Source organism: Chrysemys picta, chromosome 16 (genome assembly GCF_011386835.1).
Source record: "Chrysemys picta bellii isolate R12L10 chromosome 16, ASM1138683v2, whole genome shotgun sequence".
Taxonomy (NCBI): domain Eukaryota; kingdom Metazoa; phylum Chordata; order Testudines; family Emydidae; genus Chrysemys; species Chrysemys picta.
This window is the reverse complement of record NC_088806.1, coordinates 22,728,148-22,740,172: the sequence shown is the minus strand read 5'-3', so window position 1 is coordinate 22,740,172 and position 12,025 is coordinate 22,728,148. Positions and strand designations below refer to the sequence as shown.

At 45.9% G+C, this 12,025-nt stretch overlaps 1 protein-coding gene across 3 annotated transcripts in view; it reads right to left on the bottom strand.

Annotated features, from left to right (window-relative positions):
* Nucleotides 1-12,025, bottom strand: part of GLB1L2 (galactosidase beta 1 like 2) — a 51,220-nt gene that overhangs the window by 11,570 nt on the left and 27,625 nt on the right. For all 3 annotated transcript variants that reach the window (XM_024102245.3, XM_042851926.2, XM_008164557.4), the window contains exons 8-12: nt 10,070-10,131; nt 5,438-5,522; nt 3,157-3,294; nt 1,764-1,844; nt 1,051-1,157 (exon numbers count right to left, since the gene is read on the bottom strand). In XM_024102245.3, coding sequence (XP_023958013.1) covers nt 1,051-1,157; nt 1,764-1,844; nt 3,157-3,294; nt 5,438-5,522; nt 10,070-10,131 — 473 coding nt within the window. The remainder of the gene's footprint in view (nt 1-1,050; nt 1,158-1,763; nt 1,845-3,156; nt 3,295-5,437; nt 5,523-10,069; nt 10,132-12,025) is intronic.

Sequence of the window (12,025 nt, the reverse complement as noted above, 5' to 3'; positions counted from 1 at the left end):
TGCGAAGGAAGAACAAGTAACTAGAGGGATCCTTTCTAAGGGGACAGGCTGCAGATGGGTAGCATCATTCAGCCAAGTAGCTGCTACGTCCCACAAACCAACATTTACTCAAATCCTATGCAAAAGCTGCCTCTTAAAGGGCTCCTGGGGGTGCAAAGAACTGCAGCAAAGTGACGAGTTTCAATCCTGCAGACACCCCATCCCTGCTAGCTGGATGTCTAAGCCTTCATCAAATACAGATGTTCAATTATGGCTATTTCATAGCTTCCTTAATAACCTGCTCCATTGCCTATGGCTCTGAAAGCTTCTTCCGTGCTCCATCTTAAACCCATTACTTCTTGTTTGGTCCTGGTTGAATAATTAGAGTAATTGATCCCTGCTTTCTTCACGTAGGAGGTAGGTTTGGTGTAATGGCTAGGGCCAGAGACTAGGAATCAGGACTCCTGGCATGCTATTCTTGTCTTTCTTGCTGTGACCTTGTGCTAGTCTATTGACTATTCCTGTGAATAGGAAAGCATCATTATCCCATTTTACACCCTGGGGGACTAAGGCCCAGAGGGATGGTTGAGGGTTTTGTAAAGCTCTGAAGTTCACAGATGGAAGGAGCTCCAATGAGTGTGAAGTATTACTAAATGGAGTGGGTGAAGCCTCATATTTGCAATACCAAGCATCTCTGAAACCAAATCCCAGCAGCACCACGTCTTCCTTCTTGGTAAATAAATGGAAGTTCCATACAGCATACCAAGACCTTAAAACACAGGTCCTCTCCCTGTGACATTAAAGATCATGTAGCACTTTAGAGACAACTGGCTCTAGTATCCTTGGGCAAAATGTGCCCTCTCCTCCCCATTCTTGTGCAGCATGTGGTATACAAATGGGTTGACTTCCTCCACCCCAGAGGTGGCTGCCTTTCACTGTGGCTATATATTCAAAGTTTGTGAAGCACCTGAGGTCCTTCAGAAGATGATGACATTAGTTCATAGTGCAATGTGTTTCTTTGCATCATCCCATCCTCTTGGCACATCTTCCAGCTCTAAAGACAGTACCTACCTCTACAATAGATGGCAGCACCTCCCAGAGAGAGACATACTGCGGCAGCAGGACTGCGCCATATGACGCTTTGCCTGTGATCATAGGAGGGAGGGGCAGAGGTTGCCCTGAAATGCAGAAACAAGACAGGTGTTATATTTCAGCTCTGCTAGACAGATGCTACAGAAGGTGTCGGGGGGGTTTAGAGGCACTCCCTGATTCTACCTCTAGACCACAGCTCTGCCTCTGGAAATGTCTTTAATCAACAGAGCACGGGGATCAAACAGAGCACTGTATCCACCTCAAAGAGAGCTCAAGCAAAACTGAAGGCTGGGCCAGGGCTGGTGTATTTATTCAGCGGCGAGAGCCACCTATCCAACTCCAGAGAGAATAGAATGCAAACAGGATCTGCACAACAAAAGCACCTCCCCGGATTTGCATTTGTTTTAAGTTTGCTGGCGTGACACATTTCCCCTGCATGCAGAGACTGTTAAATGCATGCGTCCATCCCGCTGCTGGGAAGTCAGCTGAACAGTCATTTCTGTAACAAGCTGCTCTACATCCCTGGGCCTCCTACGCTTCAGAAAATGCTTCCAACTAATCAGTGGGACATATCCGTGTGGGGAGCGGCAGGGATCCGGCAGAGACCCTTGGTGGCCAATTTTAAAGCTTCTCTGGTATAACACAGGCCAGCATTTAAGGGGTAGAGAAGCAGCTCTGAGGTTTATCATCACCTATGATCTTGGTGAAGAGTTGACGGAGTTTGAAGAACTTGGATGTGTAGTCTCCAGCCTCTGTCAGCACAGCGTCGTAGTCTGGAAAACAAGCATGCACCTGTTACAGAGCATCGTCAGCTTTAGGAAAGTACTCATGTAAAGCACAGCAAGAGGTCAGAGCCAAAGGGGTAACGTGTTAATGTCCACAAGGCCTGTGATAAAGGAAATCTGCACTGGTTGATTAACTACACGAGCACAAAGTTCCTTAATGCAGACAGGGCCTGGGACGTTGTCCCATTGTGTGGAGAGACAATTACTTAACAGTAAAGGGATTCTGAAGATGGGGGTAAAATAAAAGTGAAGAGAAACGGCTTGAACCCACACCTATTCCTGGTATAATAAATGTGTATGGTCAAATTCTGCCCCCCACGTTCACTTCTACAATGCCCTACTGAAGTCAAGGGCGACAGTGCATGAAAGTCTGAGGACACAACAGAGCTCTTAACCAGTACCCTTCCTCTCCCATCCATTTTCCCATTATGCTTTATGGGCTTTCCCCTGCCTCATACAGCGGATTGACAAATAAAATACTTAACTGTTATTGCAAGCCAAAGAGGAGGGGAAGAAATATGGATGCATGTTAAAGGCCTATGTTTCAGGTATGAAATCTCTCCACTTCTTGCAATCAGAGGTTCAAATCACAGCAAGCTCAAGTCAGCCCTTCTTCCATCAACACAAATACGTTGAGAATAGCACCATGTGGTAAATGGATAGGGGTCCTATCTGCCTTGCATGGTCCCAGACACCTTTTCATATGAGCACAGCATCCTATGCTAACATTTCCTCCTTTCCCTCACTACTGTACTGTGGCTGCTGCTCTCCTCCCCAGTGTTGGCTGCACATACCGAGGGTCCCATTCTGCATCTGCCTTTAACTCCATGTAGGATAAAGTCAATAGTTTTAGTGAGGACTTTTGGGATTAAAATTGCTATAAGATACTATTCAAATTGTTAAAAGTCAAAGCCAAACAACCAACTATTTTGGTGTCAGAGGTCTCAGGTGGTCTTTCCTTAATCATTAACTGAAAGAGAGGAGAGACACTATAGAGAAAACAGCACCACTTGATGTTAACTATATGTCTAACTACCCAGTGGTTTCTGACTCAATTCATAGTGAAGGGATCCCCCAAATACTGGAATAAGACTAGAAATATGGAGTGTTAAAGGAAACCCTTTGTCACAGTCACCATCTTCCCAGATGAGCCAAGATCAGGGTCCTTCTTCTCTCCTGTTTGGGTGATCCTAGATCCTTCAAGGAAGTGATGGGCACAGAGCTTTCCATCAGCTGTAGCTGGCTCAAAGGCTGCAGGCTTGCAATGGGCACGCAAGCGAGGCACTGAATGAAAACTCACCGTAACTCGTGACATCTGGCTTGTACTCATCACTATCCAGAGCACCATTCATGAAGCCAAAGTTGGTGCCCCCATGGAACATGTAGAGATTGATGGATGCTCCTGTTTTGAGGACTTCTGCTACAGAATTTACCATATCTGTAAAGGAAGGAAAACTCCCAACAAGGGCTCCGAGCATCACGATTCAAGAAGCTAGTATAACAGAGTATGGACTGAACATGCGAACAATTCAAGAATTTCAAATTGAGCATTTTGTTTACAATCACCCTCCTCTCCCAATGCTTCATGAGCCCAATTCATGTCTTGGGTAACTCCAGTCACTTACAACTACACCTCTACCCGATATAACGCGACCTGATATAACACGAATTCAGATATAAAGCGGTAAAACAGCGCTCCGGCGGGCGGGGCTGCGCGCGCCGGCGGATCAAAGCAAGTTCGATATAACGCGGTTTCACCTATAACGTGGTAAGATTTTTTGGCTCCCGAGGACAGCGTTATAGCGGGGTAGAGGTGTACCTTCTATAGGGCAGCCTTTCCACTTGAAATGTTCTGCAGGAATCATTCATACACACCCTGTCCGTGAGAGCCTGCATTCCCAACTCAGGCAAAGTTGTCATTGACTTCAGTGGGAATTCTGCCTAGGCAAGGACCTTGATCAACTATACTGATTACAGAGTTACACAGAGAATTGCACAGGGAAGAGACAGGTTATTTTAAATGCATTATGTCATGACCAAATTATTTAAGTTTTCTTTATTTTTTACCTTGCTCCTTAATATATGAACTGAAGTGGGACACGACACTTTTGGAAGTACTAGGCTTGCATGAGGTTTACGTTGACCATATCACCCACAAAAGATAAAATCATCTTGTTGGAGTGAAAACAAATCTATTTACTATGCATATAATGTAATGACAGAGCGATCACAAAATCCTCATGTCATTTTTACTACTGCTGTAGCATACATATGCAGAATTGAGTCCCTTAGAAATTTCCAATTTGCACAAGATAGGGACGAAGTAGCTAAGGCACTGGGCTAGGAGTCAGGAGATCTGCGTTCTATTCCCAAATCTTCCAGAGACTCGCTCTGTGAACTAGGCAAAATCATTTCGTCTCTCTGTGCCTCAATTCCCCATCTTAAAAAGGGGCTAACACTATTTCCCTATCCATATGGGTGTTGGAAGAATACATTCATTAATGATAGTGAGGCACTCAGATTCTGTGGTGACAGGAGCCACATAAAAATGTAGATCACTAGAACAAAGCCATTTGACTCCTGTTAATTTTAAGGCAGGTTGTGGTGTTAAGTACCATGCAACACTGAAAATTTAGGAAAGATGGTCTATAAGTGGCCATTTTCACTAGTCCAGTATCAATTATTTTTTTCCCCACGCAACAATACTGAGCGTATTCTAAAGCACCTTTCATCTTGGGATCTCAAAGTGCTTTACGGGCCTGCTCCAATGCACATTGAAGTCAATGGAGAATCTCCCACTGATTTCAGTAGGCAATGATTTGCCCCTATGACGACCCACACCCCTGAAAAGGTAGGGAGATAGGAAACAGTGGAGGAGGTGAAATAAAACCCAGGAGTCCTTTCTAATATCCTCACAGGGACTATCCTTCTTGCCTTTCCCTTCCACCTGATCTCTAACCCCAATTTAAAAAGTCTTCTACAATCCACATAACTATCAGTTCTTCACCATATTCATTAGCTTGTATGTTGTATCCACATTGCCTACTCTTTGTTTGTTTCTTCAGACTGTAAATTCTTAAGGGCAGAGGTTGTCTCTTTTCTGTGTTTGTACAGCACCTAGCACAATGGGTGGTTGTGATCCAGTTGAGGCCTTTTGGACACTGCCATAATATAAAGATCAACTGCTAACATCAATGTTTAAATCCAGATTGGTTGTTTTTCTGAAAGCTCTGCTCTACGAATTATTTTAGGGCAGTTCTCTGGCCTGCGTTATACAGGAGGTCAGACTAGATGATCACAATGGACCTTTCTGGCCTTGGAATCTATGCAACTACTCCTTGCACTAGCTCGTTGATATGCTAACTTGACACTGACAGGGATAAAAAAAGCCAAAAAAACCCAACACCACAGCAATGTGTGAATCCACTAAAAAGGTTATAAATTTTACAGGCATTTGCTCAGAGCTAGGGGCATCGCTGGATAGGAAACTTGATGGAGACAGCATTACTGTGCTACGTTTGTTGACAGCAGTTTATACTGCAATAAATCCTAAGTGTGTGATGATAATATAGGGTGCTCACCATCTGCATCAAAGATATTATGAGGGCCACCCCAGCTATCAAACCATCCAGTCCAATACTCCATCACCATCTTCGGCTTATTTTGCTGTTATAAAAAACAAAAGAGAGAATTACATGGATGGGGGGGGGGGGGGGTATGGTGATCCAATGCTCACCCTTGTTTTCCAGAGGCCCATCATCTGAGTGCTGTTGGAGGAAAAGACCCTTAAAAGGGTTTCTTCCCAAGCTTACAGAAAACATCTAGAGATAAAACCCTGGGCAAGCAAGACATAGAAACACCTAGGACAGATGGGCAAAGCAGAGCCTGCAGCATATACAGTCTCCTACGATCACACCACCAGAAGCGAAACACAAAGCAACGCAAAAGAACAGGTGACACCAAATGGTTCCACATATCAAGGCTTTGAGCAACTGGAGCAAAAAACAAGCCATTTATAAACGTCTACTTATCAGCCACGCCACTGCAGTTTACGAGTTTGCAGGTGTGCTGTAGCCAATGCTTGCCAAGGTGGGAACAGCAGACCTTAGCGACTTAATGCCTTTTTAATGCTGCATATGGCGATGGCAGGAAAGCATTAGCCTTTGCAGGAATTAGGTCTTCATTAAAAAGCAATTTCTTCCCATTTGTCATGGCTTGCCAGCTCCTTTACCGCCTGTGGAATTCCGCTTGGCCCCATCACACCAGACAGTACCATGTGCGATCACTCGTCAGCACTCACCATTCAGGATGTTTACTAATAATCAAGGCAATTTCACCTTGTGTTTGATGGGTGGGGGGTTATCTGATGCTATGTGAAGGGGATACGGTAAGCAGAATTACAGAAAATCATGTTCCATTAGCAGAATACAATTACAGGTGCCTGTAATGTTCTAATTGCTCCAGGTTCAGACCAGCTCTTGATAAAATACAGTCTCAATCAGTTTTAGACAAAACAGTCAAACAGGGCATTTAATCAGCGCCTGGAATAGAGACCATATCAAGGACAAACAAAAATATGATTCAGACTCCCTAAGAACACGCACAGTCAGCCCTCCAACCCCTATAATTAACTAGTGTTGCAAAGGGAGTGCTGTTCTCCAAGGGTCACGCAGTACCTTGTGATCAGCAATGACTATGAGGTTGGTGAAGAACATGCTAGTTCTTGCTCCAGTGCCAGCTCAGAATGGCAAGGCCAATTACAGCAGAACCTCTCTAGCCTGTGGGTCAGGTTAAAATGGTTGGATTTGCTTCGCAAAGTTTCCAAGAATGTGAAGTCCCGATTAGGTTCCCAGCTGGAAAACGGGGAGATGAGAGAACAGACAGGCCACAGCCCAGGGACACAAAGCATTTCTGCCAATCTTTCCAGGCTGGCATTTAGGGGAGAAAGGGAAAGTGGTGGAGGAGGAGGAGGGAAGAGTGTGCAATCAAAGAGGAGACTGTCATCATTTAAAAAAATAAAACTTGGTCCCATTTCGCTGCTGTGGCATCTCACAACCAGGCTGCAATCAGAGTGAAGGGCTCATTCACCAATTTGCCAGCCCTTTACATCTCTTACATCTCTGACACTGCAGGGCACCTGGGGCACTCGGGTGAGACACTAGCCTGGAGTGCACCTCTGCAAATGAGCAGCGTTAAATAAAACGCCATGCAGGCAGTGTTGCTGGGATGGCAGGGGGTGCCCTGGGATAGGATCCTGTACAAGGTGCTGTCACGAAGCCAATACGCAGGCATATCTGCAAGGAGACAGAATCCCATTGAGTCAAACTGCCTTCTGATCAGTTTTGGACCTGGATACCCAAGTCTTTAGAGAGAAAAGACTGTTAGAATGGTGAATCACCCCAGGTGAAGGCAGGAATGAAGCTACTACTGTTTGCTTGACACAGACTCAAGACATCACCTCCACCGCCCCACTAGATCAGTTACAAAAGGACAAAGTACAGTACACAATGGCAGGTTTCAGAGTAGCAGCCGTGTTAGTCTGTAGCCGCAAATTTGTTAGTCTCTAAGGTGCCACAAGTACTCCTGTTCTTTTTGAGTACACAATGGGTTAATCCAGTGCTTGGTGTCCTTTGCTTAGATTTGATTTGGGTCAGAAATCTAATAGAGTTCACCACCTTAGCTTATCCATAAATCTGGCATTACAGGCTTATGAGAGGTTCAGGCTTGGAATGGAGGTGTGAGGGCTGCAGGTCAGAACTGAGGTGCATTGGCAAAGCTGGGTGGGACCCTGGACTGGAACAGCAGGTGGTGGGGGCATTGCAGGTGAAGACTGGAACTTGCTAGCAAAGCTGTCTAGCAGCGAAGATTGAGATCGCAGGGGAGGAGCGAGGTAGGATGGCAAAGCTAGAATAATAGAGGAGAGAGCAAACAGCGGCGACACATACCAGGCCCAACCCGTTCATGGAGTCCGTTCCATGAACCCTATAATCCAGATCCCTTTTTCAACTGCCAGAACCTGCTGTTCAAAGGCACCTAAGTAGAGAACCCGGTTTTCAAGCTTGAGTGGCTAAATTAGGGAGTCCAGTTCTCAAACTGACAAGCAGGAACATTTAGAGACATGCCTAAATGGCTGGTGGAGCCCATCAACTATGGAATCATGCACCCAAACTTCCCACTGAAGCTGCTGTAATGAGCTGCCGTGTTGAATTTGCTTTACCAGAGGAGACCGAAACCTCTATTACTGTGCACTGGCCCCACCGCAGGGGCTGCAGCGCAGCACAGCCTGATTGGCAGCTCACTAGCCCCCCGATGATTAAATACTTCTGAAAAGACGTTGCTCAGCCTGACCCTGACTTGGCGGGCTGTGTCATAGGCACAAGACTTTTATTTTTATCCTGATCTCGACATGGCTGTGACTGTGTGTGAACCAAGCAGCTTGGCAAACAGAAGGAGCCTTCACTCTGTGAATTCACTTGGTTTAAGAAACACTTAGTCCACCCCAAAAAAAAAAAAAAAATTATACACAGGGAATTTAAACTTTAAATTACCCTTAATCCCTCGGATATTTAGTACGAGTCCAAAGAACCTTCCCATCACCTCCCCATTAACAAACACTTGAGGGGATAAGATTTCTGGCTTTCTGAGATAGCTGGCTACAATTAACCTTTACAGGACAGTAGAGAAGGTATTTCAAGCCAGGAAAAGACCAATGCCCAGGCTCCTGTGGGTCAGGCAGAACAGCACAATCCTCTTTAAAGGAAACCACAAGTATCAGGCTATTTCCACTTGCATAAAGAGCCCTCAAGCTGCAGGTAATAAGGTCTCCAGTTCCGAGATCCAGTGGTACCTGCACATTAATACTCAGAAGCAGAGAGAACGCGGAGACTAGGAATGCTGCCAAAGCAGTCAGGCCCAACTCCCTGCTGCCAAAGTGAAATTATTCTGGCCTCTCTTCAGTGGATCAATAGCTGCGTATGTCATGGAACAATGGAATCCCAGGTGAGGGGAGTCAGATCAGGACCTGGAAATAGTAAATCTGCTCACAGATCCCAAGGGCTCCACCAGCAGAACACTTCAGAATGCCATCCCCTCTCCCCACCAGTAAGCAAGAGGCACTCGGTTATGGCTGTGAAGGACACGCTTGCCAGATAGGCCGCTGTGGAGTCCTGCCTTCTCCTGCCAAAACTTGTTCACTTTAATTGTTTAATCGATCACTCAATATTAGAAAAAGGAATTACCAGACGTTCGAATCTGTTAAGCACTAAAAAGGACAGACAAACACAGACCTCATGCTGCAAATTCAATCTGGGCAGGGGGGATAATTTAATCACATGTCACTGGTGGCTTTGTGATGTAGCAAGTCTATCGGGGACATCTCAGCATCTTGCTTTTGCACCACACTCATTCCCACCATGCCATTTCCTCGAGATGCAGCTGGACTACTGCCCCGCTATCCAAACACCATATAATTTAACAACAGGGAAGGCGGAGGGCTGGCTGTTGAATACCCAACCCATATCTAAATCTGCATTTTGCAAACAGTACCTTTTTATACAGTGCTACCCACGTTTTCCATATTCTCAGTAACCTGGAGGTTGGCTCTCTCCCCTCAGGGTTGCAATGACTGCAGCTGTGCTCCTGAAAAGCTGTGGGCTTCTATCCTGAACATCTAATCCCTGTGGGGCTGAAACTAAACTCTTAAGAGTTCTGAAGCTCCCAGCTGCCCAACCCTCCAATTTCATGAGTATCCATGAATATTATGAAATTAGGATTCACCTATAATGGGCTGAATCAGAACCTTAGATCCAAACATCCATCATCTTTGAGGCATTCAAAATTCAGAGCTTGATCTGCAGCCTCTCTCTCTCTCTGCATTATACCAGAGCCAGGCCTCAGCTGTAGAAATTCTGATGCAATGGCATACACGCTATCCCTCAGCTTTCCCAAAGATAGATCCCAGGTTGAAAACACTAGCCAAGCTCCACAACCATACGGGAAAGCAAGCAGTAAGTGAGCATTGGGGTGCAGCCTCATTAAGATCCCATCCAACTTCCACTGAAATCAATGGGAAACTTTCCATTGACTTCAAAGGGATTTGGCCCTAAGGGAAGGAGAGCCTGGAGCATCCACCACAAAAGCAAGGTATCAGTGCTTGGATGCCACTGTTTCAATGATAAGAATAGGCTGAACAAAGACACATCTTCTCATCTTACCTGTACTGTGTCCAGATAGTCCAGGAAGCTGGAATCCTTCTGAAAGTTAAGAGTGGCCAAAACTGTTGAGAAAGAAGAGTCTTCAGTAGTGCTGAAAAGTAATCAATCCCCTCAACTGATGGAATGTTTCCATATACCAGGATGGGGCATCAACCCATCACCAACTCAGAGGGAAAATAAGCCAATTACTGAATCATTAACACAACCTCCTGCAGCACACCTGGGTGCTCCTTGGAGGTCTCCGATCCAAGTCCTGACCTACCATGAAGCTTCTCAGCTTGTGGACTTCAATGAATAGCCCACCTCATGGGGTATCCCAAGGCTTAATTAGCGTCCGTAAAGCACTTGGAGATCCTTGGATGAAAGGCACCACAAAGGAGAACTGTTATTATTAGAAATTGTATCTGGAGGCAATTCTGATCTCCCAGGTTTTTGCTGCAGAATACTCTATCCCTGGCAGAGGCTTATAGCTTAACGGTTCTGAGGGAGTAGGTGAACAAGAGCAGGGATTCCGAAACCGTAACACGAATGAGCTGGATAGATCTCCCAATTAAAGTCTACATCTCAGCAGGGAGACACACCAGTGTTTCACCGGAAACAAGCCGACAGCTAGATTATGCTCATTGCATGCTGGGTGAAAGGCACTACATAGTCCAGGAGAACTAGTGCACATAGCTCTTTGACAAGGACCTGTCTTTGGAACAGCGTACACTGCTGCCCAGTAACCAATATTCCTCAACATAGCAGGGGCTGTGGTGTGAAGAATGCTTAACTCTTCTCTTGCCCTTGCCTGACATTTAAGACCCTCCAGTCCAAGAGCTCGGCGATGTAAGGAACAGTGGTACAAGTAGCGCTAATACAGAAGTACATTATTCCACAATAATCTAAAAGAGAGCGGGCATCAGCTCCAGCCCCTGTTCGGTCAAGCACAATGATTCAAACAGAATATTTACAAGAGCCAGAGCCAGCATTTCACCATTTTTACCTTGATTTTCACAGATTTCTGTAACCAATGTGCAAACCCTGAGACTTTGGTACGGATGAGTAAGTCATTTCTTTTGCAAGAACAAAACACGAGTTTACTGCTGGTGGAGCACACTGGTTGAGACAAGGTGCCCAGTATTGCTTTCAGTGCAAATCAAGAACTCCACTGAAACTGGTGGGAGAACAAATTCAAGCCCAAAGCCTCAAATCAAGTAAACCATGGGCAGCAGCAGGGTAAGCTTTACATACATCCCACCCTAGTGAACTTCAGTCCTGACCTGGAGGGACCAGGAGTTTGGATTCTGTGGCCCAGTTAGCCCTTAGGTTCACTGTCAAGACTGCCAACAAGGTTGCCAATTAGTGCAGAGTGTGATGGTAGTTTATATGGGAAGAGGCCACCAGTCCACTAGGAATTAGCAATATATTGCTGAGCAGCTATCAAAGACACTGGGGAGCGACAGAGCTAACCCAGATATAATGGTGAGCTAGCTAACTAGGTTCTCTGGAAACTCTCCTTCCCTGTCCAAAGCACCTCCCATCTTCAGGGAGTACAAGAGGCAGCTTTTGTTAGGATGGCCCAATAACAGCCACCCACAGCCCCGTGTCTACCCCCTTGGTGAAAATTGTAACAGATCATCTCCCTGCCTGATGAACTAGGTTGGATGCTGGGAATTGCTGTGCGGGAGATACTTTACCCTACTCCAGCCTGTGGAGAAGTACTGAAGCTTTGCCACGCCAGCCTCAGGGTTCAAGGAGCCTCTGCAGCTCTTGCACCTCCTTCCTTAGCCCAGGTCGATGGCTGATGGATCCATACAGACAGCGAGCTACAGGCTTCAATGCTACCCCCAGAGAGCTGCAACATATGGCATATGCTGTGTCCATGGGTGTGGAGGGGATGCACACCACGAGAAGCCTTGCTCCCACCACTGCACTGATTCTGCTGCCAGCAGGGCCCTTTACAGCCACAGAGTA